The sequence below is a fragment of the Trichomycterus rosablanca genome, chromosome 8 (assembly GCF_030014385.1).
Source record: "Trichomycterus rosablanca isolate fTriRos1 chromosome 8, fTriRos1.hap1, whole genome shotgun sequence".
Classification (NCBI taxonomy): Eukaryota; Metazoa; Chordata; class Actinopteri; order Siluriformes; family Trichomycteridae; genus Trichomycterus; species Trichomycterus rosablanca.
The window spans coordinates 8,118,291-8,141,399 of NC_085995.1; the positions used below are offsets into that span (position 1 = coordinate 8,118,291).

Consider the following 23,109-nt stretch of genomic DNA (forward strand, 5'->3'; position numbering starts at 1 on the left):
ACATGGGTACATTTAATATTTTTCTATAGGTTTTAAGTGAGTGTTTTAAGGACACTTTACAATCAAACTTAAATAGCCTCATCAGGAAAACAAATGACCTACGCCCTCAAGTCAGTTAAAACATAATTTAAACTATCTGGCTGTCAAAACTATATGGTGGGAGTGTGTCCGAATGTATAGTCACAGCTGCAATAATGTTTTTTTTTCTCTTACTTTTTAATGCGGTCGCTGGAATTTGGAGACAACACAAGGGGCCTTTCAGTGGACATGACTTTAACGGGCTGTTTGGTTTTCCCTACCAGCCTACTGGAACTGTAGCTACTCCAGTCTACACACTGCAGACAGACAAATTCCCTCATTCACAGCAACTGCTGCAGCTCAGGGCCAAACAGGCTGGTTTAGAACTCAGCCCAGCAGACCATGTTATGATGGCTGGTCAGTCAGATATCTGACTATCAAAATATGGTTGAAAAAAATATTAATATATAAGTATAGAACGGCAGAAATTCCAGAAACTCTTACAGCACTAAGTGCAATGGTTTGAGTGACACCACTATAAACGTGAAAGTGTAAACTGAGCTGTAAAACATATCACTGATGAAACTGAGGTTAAATATGCATTACAACATATAGCTCTGATCTTAACCTGTTCTAAAATGATAAGGTATTGCATTGAAGTGAAAACTCTCACTTAGGAAACATGTATACTCATGGAACATGAACATATAACCTTAAACTGCGGCAGCCCCAGCTCAGCTGCACCCCTGACTTTACTGAGATCTTAAACAGGTCTTGGAGCAAGTTACTGCTCCATTCACACACATCATTAAGTTCCTTCCATCACATTTCTGCTTAACACTTAGCTCTTTGTATGGGGTGAGAAGGGAGGGGTGAGCAGAAAACCTGGTGAAATAAATACACATTTCAGTAGAGAAGAATTTCTCACACAGCAAACTGTGGTACCTTTAAGTCGCTTAAAGAAAATAAAACTTTTTAATACACACAAGAAATCTTCATAACGTATGGTGGTAGCATAATTTTGGGTTTAAATTAAGAACATCTAGTTCTCTTGACAAATGTCCTTGTGCACTATTGTTCAACCCTGAGTCTCAGTACTTAATAACCTCTAGATTAGACTTTTGCAATGTGTTACTTCAGCTACTTTAGAATGCTACAATTAATGACCAGGAAAGGAAAGTCTGATCATATTAAGTTGATTTAATTGAGATTATTCTGGCTAGTAATGACCTTAAGCCCTAAAGCCATATAGTCCATCCTGATCATTTCTTCTCTTGATGAGGGACTATGCTAATCCTTAGAATGACCTGCAGTTAATCCAGTAGGTGTTTTGATTATATTGCCCCTGGACTCTAGAATAGTCCCAGCAGATAAGGAATGCAAGCTCAATAAGTGTCTTTGTATCTAAAGCAAAAACACACACTTAAAAATGTCAAGTACTTTATTTTTGACTTTAAATACTCCTATATAACCAAAGATTACTAAGGTTTGATGTGTGTGCAAAGCATGTGAACTATAAGACACACACACAGTGTTGTATTTCAGATTGACAAATTAGATTACTACATTGGTTTGGCAAAAGAGCACTGCCAAAGAAATTTGCCAAATTTCACAATGTCACAACAGGTTCTATTAATGCCAGTCAACATCCAAACTGACATGAACTAGTTAATACACTATAAAAGGTCTTGCTATTACATTTCATGCTTAGAGGCTCAAAACGTCTTCCAAATAAGTCTAACAATTACTGCAAGCAAGTAAATACGGACCACACCAAAACATTTCTAAATGAACTACATGACATGACTGAACACAGTGGGCTTATGCACACTTGTCACAGGACTGTAAATGACTGGATAAGTCTCTCTTGGTAAGATCAAGGGTTTTGCCTCTATTCCTTAAAGATGACCTGATCAAAACCTAATAAAGCATTTTATTCAAATTGTGTTTAAAATGTTTAAGATTTCCAGCAAGCACTTTTTAAGCAAAAAGAGCACTCGATAGCAAAGCGTTAAATAACACTAGCCCACTACCAATGGAATCTAGGGTTCAGATACCCAGCGGTGCTATCAGCCGGTCAGTCGCCTACATACAAACATGACTGGCTAAGTTTGAGAGACGATATGACAGAGGCCATACAAACAACTGGTGTCCTGTTTAGAGTGTGTTACTGCATTGTGCCCACTGATTCTGGGAAATCCAGACCAATAGCAACCCTGATCATGATAAATTAATGGGGGAAAATGGGAAAAGCACAGTATAATATATTTTTTTCTTTTTACCAATTAAAATGTCCAAAAGATATTTGCAAAACACAAGCAGAAACATGCACAAAAATATAAACACAAACCTCTGAAATTATGCACATTTTTATGCTAAATTAAGGAAATAGTTTGAGCTAAGGTAGAACATTAAGAGGTTCCATAACTATAGAAAATTAACAGTTCAAGGAAAATGTTTTGAGGCCCTCACCTCCACTGAATTCTGCTGTAGGTTAGTATGCTTGTTTATAATAACTTTCAATGTCTGGCATCTGTATGTTTAATGTACTTAATGTTTTTGTAAGCAATATAGCTTAAGAGGGCTGAGTATATACAGCTGAGATTAGAAAGATTCCACCGCTGTTACCTTAAAAGGTATTTTGGTGATGCTTATAGAACTAAATTCAACTATTAAACAAGATCTTAGTAGAGACAGAAATCATTTTCATTGACACATACCCTCTTCTGAACTTTGTTTTTTAGATCAACGTCCATGTGCACAATTAATTAACCACCAAACTTTTGACCTGATAACCTCTAATAAGTGATTTTGCCAGGTACCAACCAGCTTGACAACTCTCTTGTGGAATCTTCACTCATTCTCCTCATGTAAAAGTTTCCAGCTGATTAAGGTTTGATGGCTTTCGTGCTGCCACTGCTTTCTTTAAATCCAATTCAATTTACATCTGAAACTGAGAAGGCCACTCCAGGATATTCCAGAACTAATTCATTTACCAAGCCTAGGTTGACTTGGCGGTGTGTTTGGGATCATGTCTTGCCAGGAAAGTCCAATTATCAGCAGGACAATTTTAATGTCACCACAAAAGGTATAATATTCCTTTTTAAAAATGCCTTGGTATTTTTGACATTTTTCTGGTCATAAGACGCCCATTTTTTGTGCCAGACAAACTGCAGATCCATATGGCCAAACAGTTTCAGTTTTGGTTCATCACCGCTAAGAACTGTGTCCCAGAAGTCTGTAGGTCTATCCAAATTCCTTCTGGTTTATTCCAGTCGGTTATTCCTGTGCTTCTGGGTCAAGTAAGTGGCACGAGTCATAAAGTCTGGCATTGAAGACCTTAAATGTTAAGTGAACTTATGATTGCCACTGACACATTTATCCCAGCCTTCATAAGGCCATCCTGTAACCCTACCAAAATTTCACATTAGAAAATAAGTTGTTTATTTATTGGGATTTTAACGTCATGTTTTACACTCTTTGGTTACATTCATGACAGAAACGGTAGTTATACGTTACTCAAGATTCATCAGTTCACAAGGTTATATCAAACACAGTCCTGGACAAGTTAGTGTCTCCAATTCACCTCACTTGCGTGTCTTTTGAACCCGGAGAAAACCCACGCAGACACAGGGAGAACATGCAAACCACACAAAAAAAGGCGACAGTGCTACCCACTTAGCCATTGTGCCATCCTGAAAAAATGAGTAAACAAACCAGCCTATGATGCAGCCACCACTAATGAACATGAAAGTAATAATCTATGTTTATTTGTACCACACAAACACAATGGGAAGGAACATTCTGATAAATCTTGAGTCACTTCCTTTTCGAGATCCTTCATTTCCACCAGTAATCCATTTTGGTGGCGAAAGGAATGTGGATGAAACCCAAAATAGCTCTCATGCCCTCATACCCTCTAACCCCACCTCTTGTGTGCTAGTCCAGCCTTTTCTCCAGGGCCCAGAAAGACTTCCATGCCCATAGTCCCATGCCACCAGCCCCCGAACCCAGCCATTAGTGTCAAAGGTTAACAGTCACTCCTCTGAGAGAGGCCGTGCACTCTGACCCTGCCAGGTACTGGCCAGTAGACCCACCACAAGCGTGCACACACATTTCCACCAGCCCTGGGCCCTCTGAGTCAGAGGTCATAAATTCTCAAGGGGATCATTTTAAGCTGCCAGCCACTATAAATCGCTCTGACCTCCACATCAACATGCTATGGCCAGAAAGACATGGAGCAATGGGCTTCCTTAATGTCTGTCTAACTAGGATTATACAACAGATCGGATATGCAAACAGTATAGCCATTAATACAAAAACTCCACTGGAAACCCACCTAATAGGAGCAGCAGTAAAAAATACACTTCAAATTGATTCAATGACAAATATTTAATATGGAAATTAATATACAGTAAATAGGTAAATGTCCAGGGTTATATTATAATAAAGATTTTTGACAACAGTTTTCCTATATGAAATATATTGAATTTGACTTTGAAAACCCCACCCAGGGGAGAATCGACAATCTTACGTCTACAAAACCACACCAAGTGAAAATTCATGCACCCTACAGTCATATCACTTTGCTCATCCTCATTTTAACACAGGCTGCAATTATCACAGAGAAAGGGGAACTCCCATTTGTCAGGGAACGTCTTTCTTTTTCCTCTGGAGTAATGAACACAAGCTTTTGAAAGCTAAGAAACTATAAACAAGGATTCCTGTGGGTGCATACTAATGCATTAAGATTAAAGGGATGAGCTGCAGGCTCAAACACAGCGAGAACATTCAGGGTGATAAAAATGTGAAATTTGATTTGTAAATCATAGACATTGTGCAGCACTAGTATCTTTCGAATCAGCACTAGCATCTTGATTTCCTGTCCGGGCAAGTTTCTAGCGGGTGCTTTCAGCGCTCGTCTCTTTTACCATTCCAGCTGCTGGAGCAATATTTCCTATCTGACGTACATCTTATCCCCCTCTCTGTGTGGCCTGGGGCCATTTTGGGACTGTCCATCCTTCACTTGCAGTCACCTAAAGCCTGAGGTCAGATTCCTCTGGGCTTACAAAAAACCTTCCCAAAAAGAACAAATAAACAAATAAAAAATAAGCTAACTAAATGGGTTTTCTTTAAATAAAGATGTGTATATCTTTCTTATTGTGTTTTAGACTCAAACACTTTGCAAATGTAAGTAATATGTGTGTCTTACTGCTGTGCATACTTCCTCTGAAAGCTTAATGAGGCAGAAACACCACAATTATCTTAAGTTTCAGGAAACTACAAATTCTATTATTAGACCTTAATACTGCGCACACCTCATGAACAAAGATCTACTATGCAGTTTCTACATTAAAGCGTGTTAAAAAAAAAAGCTTGTAATACAAAGCCATTTCAGAGCACAACAGGTAATCAGGCATTAATTTTCCCTTCCAATACCCTAGAAAAAAACCACAATGCTGTCTTTTATGGTGTCATGTGAACATTTAATACTAAACAATAAAACCTGTCTAACAAAACAATTCTCACAGCATCTTAGATGACAAGAACTGCATTTCCACTCATTCTCATCGAAACAGAAGACTTTGGACTTGACATTTTCTATGGGTCTTCAGTTTACAGTGTAATGACCAATGATGCATTTTCAGAACAAGCCAATAAAGAAAATCACAATGTAAAAATGCATCATAAGCACAAGCTGTTCAGGTTTGGGGGAATAAACATAACACTGAAGTGTAAAAACTAGAGATGGGACGATCGATCGGCTACGAATCGGTATCGGCCGATTTTTAATCAAAATATGCTATCGGCGATCGGCGATATTTCCTGAAAGTAGCCGATCCGATCGTGTGATATATAAAGACCATGTGAAGTTAACAGCTCAGTGGATTGATCCAGACTTTGAGCTACGAAGCACCAACCATCACATCACCATTCATCAACAATCGTACAGAAACCATCGTGAAAGCTCTTACGATGTAATTTTGCTGATTGTAATATTTACTTTAAAAAGATAATTCAACCCGGTCACATCTGAGTCGATTCTATCAGCACGTTATATAAACTCCTGGTTCACTTTGGTCAATCGTAAGCGGTTCTTACTTGTGATGTAGATGAGAACAGAAAACGTTACAGAGCCAATCCGAGGCAAAAGTTTATTCATTACCAAATTCGTTAGTTCAGGATCATCTGCTGAACTTTTAGAAAACTTTTAGCTCCTTAGACGGAACGAGTCTGACTCGGTTACAGATCTGTGGTAATAGCAGTTTAATTAAGCTTTTTAATGTAAGAGAGTCACACAAAATGTTCTGTAGTAGCTGGTGTTTATTTAAAACCACGACATTTAATTAATAACAGCAAACACGGAGAGATAACTGAGAAGAGAAACTTACGCTTGGCGAAAAATGAATCGACTCATGAATCAATGAATCACTTATAGCGATACTGTGAACAAAGCGTCTCTTCTAAAGGCACAAACACACACGCGCGCGCGCGCGCGCACTGCTCTGGTTTATCTTCAGTGTGAGGCTCTTTTTAAGTTTATTTACTGCTAATCCCCCCCCCCCGATCGGAATCGGCTATCGGCCGATGTCCCTGAAAGGAGATCGGAGATCGGAATCGGTGCCAAAAACCCCGATCGGTCCATCTCTAGTAAAAACCTAAAGCCTGGGCACAGGCTTCTAAGTCCTTAATACATATGTATATTCATTTATAAAGGTATTCAATCCTAAACTTCTTTTTTCTCTCTAATAAAACTTCACAGACTCTTTACTTAATCTCCTAGCATGTGTTTATAGGTCATACAATCACCTCAAACCTATTTAAATTGTCACTTGCTTCCTCTGGCTTTGATTTCCACTTTTAATACGATTATTTCTAATCCCTTCTTCAGCTGTTTTGTAATGTCAGTGCACATGACATCATGGATATGCAGCTTTAACCACATGGGAGAGGTGTTGTGTTAATAAGGAAGCAAATTAACGAGCCGGATATCCAATGCCAAACAGCTTGGCTGACACGAGGGTGAGAAAGTCCTTACACACTGACTGATTCCATGCACTTGCAAAAAGTCCAAACGAGATGAACAGGAAGTGAGGTCAGAAGGTTTGTATTTTGAATCCTGTTTTTTATTCTAATCTTTACAAGTTTACAGACAAGTGGCGAGAGGCCTGATCAGGGCAGTCACAATTTGATGTTATCAGGGGAAACCCACATGATTTTGCTTGAGCATGTTTCTTTTTAAATGACAGCTTTTCACTGACACTGATCTCTTCTGCATTGTTACACTGATGGTCAGTTAAATTCTGTCTCCTGTATGTACGCAAATTGATTAGACTTTTGACAACTCATGTATAGCTCATAATGACTATAGTAAAATCTTAGAGGAGTCTCCTGCTATAACATTATAGCTGCATTTAAAGAACAGTGCTGGATGTTGGGCTGTGTTAGTATTTCAGTTTTACACAGCAACTGCTAACCCATTTCCCATGAATACAGTGTATTTCTTATTTTATTGTACTACACCACACCTTTACATAATACTGGTGTTGTTTGGAATGTCTTTATGTGTACAGTTCAACAAAATTCTTTCTTCACATATCCCAGCTTGTTTGAAGGCTGGGGTCAGAGCGCAGAATCAGCCATTGTACGGCGCCTCTGGAGCAGAGAGGGTTAAGGCCTTGCTCAAGAGCCCAACAGTGGCTGCATGGCAGAGCTGGGATTCAAACTCGCAACCCCCATTAGGCTACCATTGTACCACCCACTGTTTGATCATAAAAATATTATTGATGAACTAAATTCTAATTATTGACAGGTTTGTTCTTATTTACATCTAGTCAGTTCCAATTCCTGACTGCAAATCTGCTGCTTATTGCACAACCACCGATCTGATCAAGGAAATCCTGATTATGTTTGTGTGGTTAAGGCCAGCCAGATCAGTGTGTCCGCTGAGATTCGAACTCATGAGTTTGAAAGCTGCGGCAAATTAGCGCCTATAACCGACAATGCTACAATTCACAATTGTATTGTTCTGTTCTCCTAATACTAGGCAGTGCACAGAGTTGTTAAAAAGATACATAACATACATCTAATTGTACACAGGATTGGCTTGGCCAGCAAAATGTTTATATTAGTAGTTCTCAGATGTTGCTACTTTATTAATAACATTCACTTGGTTCAGACATAATTAAGATTGAAATATTATACAGTAGAGCAGCTAGCCACAAGTCATTGAATGGCGTGTGTGTGAAATGTTTCCTTAAATAAATAAAACCAAAAACAGCTGTTTAGACACTAACAAATTCTTTTTAAATAGCACTTGGTTGACAGGAGAGAAATTACTGTTCAGTAGATAATGATAGAAGCAATATGTTTCTTTTTAAGAACGTTAGAGGGCTAAAGATTTATGCTATTAAGCTACAACAGCTCACTCTCAATCACAGACTTATGAGTCTAGACAGCTGTGTGATCATTAACCAGGGTGACAGTCTGAAATACTCATGGCAGTAAAGATGAGAGCAGCTCTAGCCTTTAACATGCTAGACAATCCTACAAAGTACATAAGCATGGGAAAACAAAAATGTGTGATGAAAAGGGCGTTGTTTGGGGGGAAAACTTTATAAAGGACTTCTAACAGGAAATAAGGTATTTCTGTGTGTATTGCACAAGTGCACAAAAACAGTAATTTGCTAGTTTATCCCTGATTACTTAACCAGGCAGTGTGTCTGGCCAATTAAACCTCCCCACTGGTGAGCATTCCAAAAGGCTGTCATGCTTGAACATTTACCCAAAAGCCCCACGAAGACTCTCAACATGGATATGGCCTCTCATTTTTTTGTCCGTCTCCCTCTTCCTCCCCAGTGTGCCGTCTCCAGCTTTGTCTCTGCATACAAAAGCTCCCTGCCTACACCACTTCCCAGGTCAGCTCATTGTGAACTGCTTAACTTGTTCCAGCATTTCATAGCAACTCTGTGAATTCATTTCCATCACTGACCTGAGGTTTTAGCTGGAGAATTCAGGGGATTTCTGTTGTGCATTAATGATTCGGGATATGCATCAACTCTGGAATGTCAAGTCGACAGTTCAGCAAGTGAAGAAGAATCAGTTTACAAATAAGCCAGCAGACCCAGACATGATCAATGTAACCTAAGTCCATTGTGCAGCACATTGAGCCAGCCCAAGCAGAACCAGAAGTGGACGCACCGGCTCAAGTGAACAGAGCAACGTTCAGGTGGAAGCAATTACACCCTCTCGAATCTTACAACCACCAAGAGACAGGCTGAGAGAAAAAAAAAGAAGTGAGAAAGAGCAATGACAGCTTGGAATGCATCAAAATGGCCAAGTCGGGAAAAGGAGAAGGGGGCATGAAAAGAGGAAAAACATGCACGAGAGGGCAGACTGAGCTGATGACACCAGTTGCAATCAGTGGTGTTAAGGGTGAATTCTGTATTCCCACAGAGCAACAGCACACAGATGTGTGTGCGCACACACACACACACACACACACTCTTATTTAAGTAACAGTAATGAAATTCTTGATGGTAGAGAGTATTCATGGAAGAAATTTCAGGGCTGGCTAAGCATTAACAATGCATGCAGAGCCCTGTGCAATCTCAAAAGCACACAGAGCCTGAACTGACCATGGGAAAGCCCAGAGCACTGTTTAGCCCACATAAGTAAATCACTTGTTAGGTGAGTAATCAGGTTTCCACTGTCATTACAAAATTAAAGGTGAGCTGCCCAAATGTTTGTCTTCCGCCTCAATGTAATTGGTTTTAATCTTCCTAGAACAACTTTAAGCCATTATTATTCACAATGTGTGTGGATTTGCTATGTCGGTTTTATTTGCTTGTGTTGCACATGATCCATGCAAAAATCTGAATCACCCATTAAACACAATCTTGAAGATAATTAAGCATCATCTTTCTGGATTTGTTTTGATATTTATGCATTTTATTTTTAGCTCCCAAAACTAGTTGTATCTAATTACCCATAATCATCACTTTTTATCGCTGCAGACCAAGGAGAGCCATACATAACACATGCCCATTCCGTGTAGTGGCCAACCACTTCTTTTCACCCGCCCGAAATAGGTTTACACAGATCTTTGTTATTCCCCGTCTGTGTAGGTGCCCTCAACCAGCCAGCAGAGGCCACAGCTGGAACATTACTGAGTAATCCCTTTGACCCTTCCAATCTCAGATGTAGCCAATCATGTCTGTGTAGGCGACTGGCCAGGCTGTAGCAGAGCTGAGATTCAAACTTGAAAGCTCGAGATCTCAGAAGTGGTGGGCTGGCACGTTAGACCCTGTGCTACCCGAGCAAGAGGACTATGTCCCTTTAACACTTTGTCCCTTATTTAGGGTTAAGAAACACAAGGGCCATTAAAGGAAAAATGTTCCTTTTTAAAAAATAAATTTACCAAACAGTAACATGCAGAAACTGAAATTGTATTGTACTTATAGGAATGCAAAGAAAATTGCTGACGTTCTTTAGACAAATGTGTGTTGTATAACTAATCAGTATTAAAAAGCAAAAAAAAAAAGCCAAGGCACAAAGACAGGTCTTGCTTATCCCTTGTTTCTAAGGCCCACCTCATCACCATCAGGTTTGTAACATTTGAATCAGGGAGCACACAAAAAAATACAGTACAAGAGGAAAATATGAAAACTAAGATCTGGACTAATACTCTAATTCTCTTAGCAAATCCATTACTTAATAGTCTTCACATCAGTCCTAAAGCCATGTTATTTTCTACACACACTTTTTTATTAAAAATGAGTTTCCTCTAAGCACATAAAGGATTAAACCCTTGACCTCACTGTTTAAGCCAAACAGAGGACCTCGCTATTCTTTGACCATGTTTTAATGCTTATATAAAAGACGATGAAATCTGCCAAATACCAAATCTGATTTACTAGAACTTTGGTTGTTTTACAAGTAACAGAGCTTGAGGGGCCCACCGGCAGGATGAGGTCAAAACCATGATCATGTTTCCAAGTTCTCAAAGCCACAACACGGCAACAAAGATCTTGATATAGCTGTTGGGCTAAAGAAACTGAATAGCAGTGTAGTTGGTGGGGAGAGCAGCACTATAGGCCAACTGCAAAAAGGTAAACCTACACCAGTGTTTTAGGATTTAGTCATGGACACTTCTATCCCATCTCCAATAAGATACAGACAGACATGTCAGTCACAGCAACGAGTACAGAATTTTCAAAAAGCTAGATTAAGCACGGATCAAACATGCCCATATTGTGTTTCGAATACAGATACATGCACATAGATTATTTCAGCTAAAACCTAAATCTCAGGAGGTGATTCCCAACATAGTCCTAGGGGACGCTAAAGGTACACTACATTTTTTTATCAGAACCAAAACCCACAAAAATGAAGCAAGTAAGCTGACAAGGATTGCACTGACATTTGAGCTCAAATCTACATCAGCTACAGGGCCATGCATGTATACTCTCCATTAAAGTCATTAATTGACCCTGTACGAGGGCTTTGGTCATTTGATGGTCAGTTTAATATTTCTTTGGCAGACAAATTAATGAGAGCCTGTGATAGTTCAAAATCATATAGCTCCATCATTTTGTCTGCTTCAAAAGACTTGTTCAGAAATGTTCAGACTGTAAAAGAACATCAAAAAAGCACACAGGGTGTGGACAAGAGAGCGTTTATAACTGTGCTGACCGTAAAAGCCAGTCTAAGGGGTTTCAGGGCTAGTCTTGATGAAACCCAAATGATGAAATACCAGGAATTACAGTGGTTATGAAACAAGTTTGGAGCTCTTATCCCAGTCCCTGTTCCGAGTTCCTCCTCTTTCTCTACAGCAAGACAGAAATGTTTGTAGAGGACCATAAACATCCTAGCTATCGGCAGCATTATAACTCTCCTTACATTTAAAAGGATACCTAACAATCAAAAAGTGTCTTAGGGAAAATAATCTATTATATATTGAACAAAATGTACAATGTGAATACAGACCAGGGGCAAGGCAGGACACATGAACCAAGCAGATGGGTCCAAAGAGTGCACCACATGCAAACTGTAATTGTTAACAAGACACTTCGGTGACAGCCTCTATCTGCCTATCAGTAAGTTATGGGCACAAATAAGCAGGCGGATTTGATGCAGGCCAGACGAAAGCAGATCCGCGCCGCTCTGCACAGCACAGCCGGGGTTACTCCAACAAGAACAGGGAGTAACACAAACAATGTCACCACAGACACAAGTTTCAAAGATGTTCGAGTATGGCAGTATAAAAAGGTCAGTAAACATCTGCCTCATCCATACAGAGAGCGAGTTTGTGTACATGACTGTGTAAAAGGGTAAAAGCAAACACATCAGACCCTGGGCAGTGGTCCAGAGACTTCCATTAATTCCCCAAGACAATCAGACTTGCTAAAATCATCCACAATGGTGGTTTCTCTTTATTAGAACTGATTTTCGACTGCCTTTTCTATCCATCTATTCTCAGGCTGGAATTCTAACACTTCCATCAGTTAAAACCCCCGTTCTCTTTCACACAATAGGATGACTACTCAAATCTTCTGCCAGCCAAAGCTTTGTTACTTATCAGGGCTTTGAGCTCCCTATTTGTAGGTCTTGGTGGTCCCCTGTGGAATGTACTGGGGCAAATGGGGCTAAAAAGAGGGCACCCCATTGTCCCTGCACACAGCAACCACACCCTGCTCTTCTGTTGTTCACTCAAGGCTCTGGGGGGTGTTTTAGGGAGTCTTGTGGCAGGATCACAGCAACCATTAATACAGGTTGGGCAACTTTATTGAACTTTCACTAATCAGGACTTGTGTGTGGAAGAATTGTAGCCTAGTAAAGTGAAATGAAAAAAAATGAACGCCATGAAAACAACCAACTAAAGTCATTTCCGATACAAAGCTTTACATGACTGTTGGAAGCCATCCTCTATTTAGACTTCTAAATCTATGAATGGGCAAAAAAGTCTACATCTTCTCTGAGTAATAACAAAACTGTGGACCTAGCTGTATTCTAGCCCAAGTGACTAAATGTACAAATGATCCTAAGACACTGCCAATATTAAATACAGGGCACCAGCAGACTTCCCAAGAATGCAAATGTGACCACTGGACAAATTGACAGCCATGTCAAGATTTATGTGCAAATATCTTCCACAACTCATCCACTCATTACTAAGCATGTGCTTTACATATTTCATTTGTGAGTCAGTTGAACAGGCAGCCAGAAATAGGATTCAGCTATGACAGTGAAAAAGACGGGCAGCAGACGTTAGACTAAAAAGACATTTGTGCCTGAGAGACGGTTCATGAAGTCTCATAAGGTGCACAAATCCTTTAAATTGTTCTTGATGGCAGTACAAATAACTCGTGGTTTGATGGACTTAATTATCCTTTATCAGAAAACAGTCCGACCTGACGATGTGGCATATGTGTATTCCACTTTGGGCTGATGTGGGATAATAACACTTCCAACATAGGAAAGAGGCAAACCACAAGACTGACGAGATATTTGTCACAAATTGTCTAATGAGAAGGACTAGGTTCTGTCAGGTTTCTTTTTGACCAAAGAGGTAATTTAGATATAGACAAAACATACATAACTTATCAAACACTTGAGTCAAAATGAGTTAAACAGCTAGATATTTACTTGATTGTTTTTAATCTAAAAATATTAAAACCTTTGGTAGTAAAATGCCACTTTTCCACAATCTATGTATAAAAGAACAATTACTGGACTAGTACCTTATCTCAATTATTTACTAGACTGTGTGTGTGTGTGTGTGTGTGTGTGTGTGTGTACTAAACCATGAGTGTGAGCATTTGATAGAAAACATAAAATTAAAGCTTTTTAAAGCACATTCCTAACATTCCAATGACTGTTCTATTGTAAACTAAAAGTACTGATGGATTACATTAGAAAACCTGAAGGTTCTTATATTAATCATAAAGCGCTAAAGTAATTCTGACTAAGATGATGCTCCCAGAAAAAATGAAGAAGTGTCTTTGATCTTTACCACTGTTCATACCTAAGGCATGACTAATGCCCGAGCTGTTCTATTGAAGCAAACCAGACAGATCTAGTGCGGGTAAAAATGATCTGCTGCCCTCAAATAAGAAACTGTTGACACAAGAACATATCAATCTGGTCAGTGTTTATCACTTTTCTTTTGAAGATATACTGTGCAGCAGTCACTGAGCACACAACATCTACAACATCTACAACATCTAAACCAATCACAAACTATCACCAAGAGTAGGGCTTTTCTCTGAAAGACCAGGCCCCACTTTGGTTTGATCTAAAACTGAAGGATGTAAAGGCTTTAGGCCCCACTGGGAAACAGTGTACTTCAGAGCTTAAGAAGCTACAGGACGATTTAAGGTGTTATAATCCTTTCCAACCTCGCGCGAGCCTAGATAGCCAAAACATCTGTCCATCCAAAAAATGTACTTCAATTCACAATGGAAAACGCATTGTACAGCTTTTCCGCGTAAGCAGGACATGCATCTGTTTTACCTTTTACTGAAAAATTCTACATTATTTTTAACAGTATGAAGCAATATACAGTGGGTTTCGATTTTCAGCTGAGATATTTGCCATTTCATGTGAAAAAATATAAATACTGAAATTGATAAAAGGGCAATTATATCAGTTTAAAATCAAATCCAACATCTCTTATACTCAAAAGTATTTACAGTCTGTGCTGTGGCATTCGAAATTATGGTCAGGTACATTCTGTTTTCTTTTAAATATGTCTAGATTGTGGACAGAGTTTAAAAATGCACACTTTTGGGTCAGTAAGAGCCCACAATTTACACTGCATTCTCAAAACAAAGACCAAGTGATCAAGTCTCAACAACTGTTTACGCATTTCCAAGAACAAACTGTGGTAAGGAACGTCATGGCAAAAACGTAATATAATATTTTAGGCTTTAAGTGTCCCCAGGCCCACAATGGCCTCAATAATTCTGCCATGGAAAAAGTCAGGCAATCAGGAAGCAATCCCACCAAGCTAGGTATCTGAGGGAACTTGGGTCTTTATCAGGGAGGTAGGGAAAACCTCTGATCACTCTAAAAGAGCTCCAGAACTCCAGTGCAGCGATAGGAGAGTCTTCTGGACAAACAACCATCTGATGAGACAAAAAAGAAACCCACTTTGGGCAGAATAACAAGTACTGGCAAAAAAAAGCACAGCACAGCACCTGGATAATACCATTCCTTGCTGAGTGTCACCAGGCACAATGCTAAGTGTCGAATGGAGTGGTGTAAAGCATGCCACCACTAGACTCTGGAGCAGTGGAGACCTGTTCTGTGGAGTGACAAATCACGCTTCTCTATCTGGCAGTCGGATGAATGAGTCATGGTTTGGCAAATTGCACTATGCCTACTGTATCTTGTAAAATCGCTGTTACTGGTTTTGTGTTCAAACTATAAATATAATTTTATTTCATGACTAGATGTGTAGATGTTGGGAAAATTAAAGTTTTGGCTGCTGTGCAAAAAGCAGAACCAAAAGCCAAAACAAGCAGGGAATAGTTCAGTCTTCTGTTGACCGCTAGCAACAAGAGACATTGTTATCCAAAAGCAGGGCTTTGTGGTCTCTTTTTACTTTTTAAGAAGCCGCCACCCCTCAGCAACAGTAGACCTTGTTACTCCTACTGGATCAATTATCTCTGGCTCTATTATTTATAGGCACACTCCCAGAGTCCAGTGCATATTGGGAGCTGCTGAAAATGCACATGTTTAACAAATGTATATAATACATACCTGTACTTGTAAAACAATACAGGAGTTGTACTACAGAAAGAGTTCATTATTGCAGGTGAATTGGGGTACAATCAGCCAGGTTTTGCATCACAATGACACACTAGGGAAGACAATGGGCTTTTGACCTGGTGTAAAGTATGCGACAAATTACCAGCAAATGGTGTCCGTGATTTGAGGCAGCTGTTGCATTTTTCACATTTAACTTTACTAGTTCACCAGTACTAAAAATACCGCATTACGGTGCTGCCATGCAAACAGTGTAGATCTCTGAATTAGTTCAAGTAAAATTAATGTACCTTTTATTTTTGGTTTTGTGTCAAAAGGTAGGGTAATTTGTTACCAGTAGCCTGGATAGTCTGATGAACTACTTCTTTTAGCAACTATAACACTGGCTATAAAAAATAACCCCAGGTAATGAAAAATGTACCGCACAAAACAAGATGGTAACGGTTCTGTCACTACAATCTTAACATGCATTTTAAAGTATTAAGATACTACAGAAAGCGCTCTTTTCAAACTCTTCTTGCCCATGTTTAAAAAGCTCTAACTGTAAACTAGTGTGGGAACATCTGTGTATCTATTTGAATTAGTTAGGACATGCTCACAGTCTGTGGTTTTAACAGGAAGGATAACAATAGTAAAGGAAACTATATACTCTATATACCTGTAGTGTGGGGTACTTATTAACCTACAGATAACATACTTAAACTGACATGCTGAAACTCTGGCCAGGGTGGACAGATGCAGTTTGCTCAGCTTTTCTCATAGTATGAATTCATAGGTCAAAAATACTTAACACACCACAATGTTGCTGTAAACGTGCATACCAAGGAAAGCATTCATGTCTCTACATCCTAATCTGTAAACTTATCTTCTGTTTTAGAGTCACTATACTGGTCTACACATTACATAAGCTCTTAAAACATTTAAACATTGTTTTTTAGATGTCATGCCTACATTCTTAAAATATTTACTTTTAATAGAGGAGTTTTATGATTTATTGTTGAGAAGATTGATTTAACATAGTTTTAATATAGAGCTTTTATAAAACACAAACAAGTTAACATAAATCTCTGTTGATTGAAATCTAATGTTGGATGCCAGCCTTGCAAATAAAAAGTAAAATAATGTTCTGCAATCACATTAATTTATTATTGGGAAACTAAACCACAAAAGTTGTAATGTAACTCTTCCAGAACAAGCTAATCAGATTTCATTTTCAATTTATACCACAACGGTGCTTTAGTATTTGCTTTCTCTGACTGTATGGATCAGGCTATATGTTTACTTTTGTAAAAGGGTTTCACAACAGGTTTAAAAGTGTTAGTGAATACACACTTCTTCTATACCATTTTAGAGAAATTTAGCACAACAGAGCTTGTTGGCCTAGGGGTGTGATTCTTTCTTTGAGTGAAAGACAGTGAGTTAGCTCAACTGGACAACTAGCTACTTAACGCTAATATGACATTTGTTTAAATAGCTGCTTGTGTCAGTATTTGTTTGGCTTTGTTCTTGCGTGTGATCATTGTGGATATGTATGATTTCATATCATAGTAGCTGTGTAAGATTTATTCTAAATGTATTTTTCATAGATTGTCACCAACACACCATTTTAATACACAGTATAAGCCAATAACCCTTAATAATTATAATCAGGTGGTCGTGTAAACAAAGCTGTTGGTGTTAACTGAATAGATGTGGTTAAAAAAACTAACAATCTTTTAAATGCGACCCTTTCTGAATAGCCTTTGATATTGTGATACTACATATTAAAATGTCACATATAATAATACAATAAGATCTTGATCACGGGCATTTAATCTCTGATTATAATAAAATGACTACTTTTACATGGGAATCATAACCTGTTGCATTGAGACTTTAAGAGTTTGAAAATTAAATTACAATGGTTTTTTATGACTACAGAAGAACCGTCATGGTCTCATCAAATCTTTTAAAGGATAAAAGTTTTGTTTAGATGTTCATGTGACAAGCTAGAAAAAATTTATCAGTATTGTACTTTCATAATGAGATAAATCACAAGGATAAGTCCTCCCCCTTAAACCCCCATGACTGCTTTATTTATGAATCACCTAAATGTTTAAATGGTTATTTTGGTCACTTATTGGGGAACTGTTTGACTATTTTTATCATTGGAAAAAAACTGCTTTGTCGAATCTATAAAGAAAATATATCATTTTGCCCTTAAACACTTTAAAACAGCTTTAAAAAAAAAAAACCTAACCCTAAAAGACTAACATTCTTACCACAACACTAAAGTACATCAAAATTAAAGCTTGAATTTCATTTTTTCATGTCTTAAGAACATAGATGCATAACTAAGTTTAAGACACAATGACGTCATCGGTCAAATCCTCTGGATTTATGCTCATACATGGGGCTTTGAAGAAGAAAACTCAAAATACTGCCATTTTCAAGTTGGCAGAAGTATTGTCTTCTCTGCTTTGTTAAAAACCAAATACAGATATTAGTCAATGGAACGCTACTACATACCAGTAGAGCATTTTATTCATGATCTAGCACTTAAACTATATGCAGTGCAAATGCACGACTCATCTAAGTACTGGGGCAGTTTAAGAACAATTGGGAGACTTGTAAGACTACAAGTCAGGTTTAGTTCATTGTAGTCAGGCCCACACTACCGTGGCAACTCTAATAAAACTTAACAGCGAGTCACAAAACTAGTTTCTTTGAGTCGAGAGGCCGGAAAGTGAACTCAAACACGCTGACTGTAAAGAATCCTAAGTGGATCTTACCATGCACTCCTTTGTTGGGAACGTCGTTAATGTTGAAGCCCTTGGAGCTGTAAGCTGTTCGGACTTCATTGCAGTTCTTTGACTTCTGTTCGGCCGGGCTGGCAGAGGCAAAAATCACGGCGGACACATAAACCGCGAGCGCAACAATTGTCTTCATCGCCATGTTAAAAGTACCGAAATAAATACAGTACACAGAACGAAAACAAATGAAACGTAGTCTCCGTTAAAAGAAAACGTCCTGAGTTCAATTTCCTCATACAGGTGCGGTTTTATATACTTTAAAAGCAGCGTTCAAAGTTTACTCAGTTAACTCGAGCAGCCCACGTTACTTGTGCCATCCACCTTCGACTGAAACCAAGTTTCTTGCTACACAAAAAATCGTCCCACGGAGGAAGAAACTTTTTCAGTGTCGAGACTTTGTTTGGAGAAGTCAAACTTGTGCGAATATATACAAAAAGAAAAGGAAAAAGAAAAAAACAAAGCCAGTTAGTAACCAGGGAGCACCGCCGCTAACGCGACCACACGTAAAAAAAACACAAAACCCACACAGCTCGTCTTAAAAACTACTTTGTACAATATTGTAGGTTAAAAGTATCCACCCGGCTTGTGATTCCGTCTCGAAAACAGAAATAAAGTTGGTAGAAAAGTTTTCCTCTCCCCGGCTCTGAGTGGGTTTTACTGACTGGACGCTTTCGAGCTGGACTGACGGACTCCTCTCGCCGTGTGCTCGAGCGTTGTTGCGCGCGCGCGTTCCAACGTCTCGGCGTGTTGCCTTGCGCGCCCCCGCGGACGCGATCCCAGACAAAGCGGCGGTCGCGCGCACCAGGCGGGGTGGAGTACAGCACCTGAGACTCAGAGCACAGGTCTCTCAACACTGAGCCGCAGGGGCGAGGCTGGCTAGTGATGACATCCAAGCATTTACAATGCATATGTAGAATACGAAAATAAAAGACTATAAGATGCATAAAAATGTGTAAAAAAAACCCTGTAAAATTACGTGAACTTTTCATGAAGTTAAACGTAGTTTATGTTTGTTTGTTTATTGGGATTTTAACGTCATGTTTTACACCTTGGTTATACCTTACACCATGTTTTACACCTTTTCTTACTTTTTCTTATATTTGCACTGTGGTTCACTTTATAATTCACTTTAAAAATTCATTTTATAATTTATATCTTACAACTGTGAGTTGTAATCTATACTAGCCTCGCAATGTTAACTAAAATAACACATGTACCATATTTACCCTCAGGTCCTGTTGTTGTTGTGTGTTGTGGTTCTACAGATACTTTTTTTGTATAATGTGAATCTATGTAGTGTGTACTATTACTTACTTTTTTACTTTGATTTATGTAACTTGCTACAGAGGTCTTAATTTCTATCTATCTATCTATCTATCTATCTATCTATCTATCTATCTATCTATCTATCTATCTATCTATCTATCTATCTATCTATCTATCTATCTAATCTATCTATCTATCTATCTATCTACATATCTATCTACATATCTATCTACATTCATGACAGGAACGGTAGCTACTCCTTACACAAGGTTCTTCAGTTCACAGGGTTATATCAAACACAGTCCTGAACAATTTTGTATCTCCAATTCACCTCACTTGCACATCTTTGGACTGTGGGAGGAAACCGGAGCTCCTGGAGGAAACCCACACAGACACAGGGAGAACATGCAAACTCCACACAAAGAACCCGGGAACGTAGTTTATGTAAATCAACAAATACTAAACGTCAAAAGCTGTTTCAATTCCTGCACATTATTACTAATTCACTTTTTTTACATTTACATTTTTGGCATTTAGCAGATGCTTTTATCCAAAGCGACTTACAGTACTGTGACAGTATACATTGTCCAAACAAGTGAAAGATAAGGGCCTTGCTTAAGGTCCCTACAGTGGCAGCCTGGCAGTGGTGAGGCTTGAACCAGCGACCTTTTGATTACTAGTCTGGTACCATAACCAAACGGCTACAACTGCCACTTTTCCTAGTTATTATTAAAATGATCAAACTGCATTATAGGTTATAGTTGTTTCTTTCACTCATAATTTTATTAATTTATTAACCTTCAAGTGGTGCATCAGTCTATTATGCAAACTTATAACTGGGTTTAAATGTCAGCCATTGTACAGTAACACCAGTCGAGAGGGTTAAGGGACTTGCTCAAGTGGCAGCATGGCAGAACTGGAATTCAATCCCACAACCTTCCGATTGATAGCACAAAGCTCACCAGGCCCCCACTGTTCCAGCCTTCCTACTCCTCTTTGATTTGACCTGGGTTCATTTCTCACCTCCAGTCACTGTGAGAAGTTGCCCTGGCATGTTGACCCACTTAAGAACTAAACCCTAAATGTTTTGGGTGGCAAGGACCAACTGTGATCGCACACAGGATATAATGTTTAGTACAACTGGATTGATGGAAGGATATGTTTACACGCAGGGAAAGTATAAGCCAATAAACCTATTTTCTGGCTCTGAGCCATAACCTTCCACTTTGTCTGTATGTCATGAAATGTGACACCGTTTTGTGAAGCTAGCTAGCAGACAGGCTGTGGAATCCAGTTCATGTTTCTTTAGAGCGACTGCTAGGAAATTTTACTTCCTCATGCACATGGATTCAACAGCTGAATTTAGCCTGACAATCTGATTGAGTAAATTTAATTAAGCACATATGTTCATTTGATTCACGGCCCACACATGACATTTTTAGGCAAATAGACTAATAGCACCAGCAGTGTTGCAAAAAATCAGCCGTCGTCTAGCAAAATAACTTTTTCATGTTGACAAAGAATACCTAATCCACATAATCCGGACAATAAAGCTCCCAGTAATGACAAGCAACATTATGAAAATGTAATACAGTACTAACAGCCAACCCTAAATTGCTAGGAAACAAGATGATATGTTTGATTGTGATTAATGTCAGATTGCTGAGATTAAGACTAAGTGAGAATAAACTACAGCCAAACAACAGAAATACTGAGTTTAGCCATGTTCTTAAGAATCCACGGTCCCACAGACTAAACAAACATAATAAGCTACAGAGATAAGTTAAAAGCTAATAAAAATGTAGTTTTGGTAAGTTTAATTTACCCTTAGGCACAGATCCTTCAAGAAAAAAAATACACTTCTTTTCACATAATATAACAACTAACAACATTCAAGATGCTAATGCTAACAGGCTGTGTATGAACGCATACTACATAATACATGATGAATCTGATGACACCAAGGCTGGTGTGCTAATTTGACATATTTTTCAGTAGTTATATGTGGTTTGGGACAGAGCCATAACAGTATTTTGAAAGTATACTCACAACAAATTGGAAATGATTACAAGAACACTTACACTTTTCCACAGTAAAATGTGTTTTAGAGTATTTGGCATTTTGACTCATCTCAAAATAGGGGAAGTGTTATTTTCTAATTTCCTATTTTAATGTTGTGACAGGCCATTTGGGATGAGCTGTGACTAACAGAGACAACTAATAATTTATGACCGACAGCAAAAGCTACATGCTATTTATGGTGTTTTAAAATAAGACCCATGATGTATTATAAAACATTACCCTGTTAATCACATATATTTTCCCACAGAACTTCGTCAAGGGCATATTTGGGACCTTAACATGTCTGGTTTTGTGAAAGCATGTGTATGTTTCACTGTGGTTAGGGGTGTCTAAGTGGTTTGGGGGGAGGCTCTCAGCCACATCGCATTCCAGCTATTGTGTCCCCACATTCCTCAGCCTGCCCCATTCATTTTGTTTGACTGTGGCTTGGAAAGCAGGCAGTCAATGGTAAGCCTCTGAGGACTTCTGGGATCCGTTGACTATATGGGATGCAAGAGTGGGCTGGTGTTACTTTCAATGGGCAACAAAAGGTGAGCACTATATATGGCTCAGAACTCTCAGTAACGGACAAATTTGTGGCCCTGGCATGTCACAGTAGATGAATGGGACTCGGTGTAGAAAGGGAATTATGCTTGTTTCAGCAGTGCCTCTTGGAGTAACATCAGTTTCATTAACATCTCAATAGGAACTAGCCGGTGTGAAACATTTGTTACAGCTTGATATGCCACTTTACAAGTAACCTAGAGTGTCTTGGAAAAGTGTTTTCAGTCTCCACCCTCCTTACAAATTATGTTCAGGTTTGTTCTACACTTTGTTTTTATTAGAAACAGAATCAATACAAAACAATGAAAAATGCCCTACTACTAATAAAAATGTATTTCCTTTATAATTTAAGCTTTTGTATCTTTATCCAAGACCTATATTATATAGACACAAGTACTGGAACATTCCTTCTAAATTTTGAATTTACATGTTTCAGCCACAACAATTGCTAACAGGTGTTATAAATCAATTATATAAAGGAAATTGTATGCATCCACTTTTGCATCTACAGTTTAGGAAAGACCCTTTCCTGTTCCAGTATGACTTCTTTCCTGGATGCCCAATTTGGCTGGACGACCAACTTCAGGAAGGTGCCTTCCTTAAGCTATTTTTAAACCGAGATCAATGTGATCCTGGG

The 23,109-nt window shown here is 38.7% G+C and overlaps 1 protein-coding gene across 1 annotated transcript in view; it reads right to left on the reverse strand.

Annotated features, from left to right (window-relative positions):
• The window catches only part of gpc4 (glypican 4), a 41,611-nt gene extending 22,364 nt beyond the window's left edge, over positions 1 to 19,247 (reverse strand). The window contains exon 1 of the mRNA XM_063000448.1: positions 18,561 to 19,247. Coding sequence (XP_062856518.1) covers positions 18,561 to 18,723 — 163 coding nt within the window. The 5' untranslated portion in view covers positions 18,724 to 19,247. The remainder of the gene's footprint in view (positions 1 to 18,560) is intronic.
• Between the last annotated feature and the right edge of the window lie 3,862 nt (positions 19,248 to 23,109).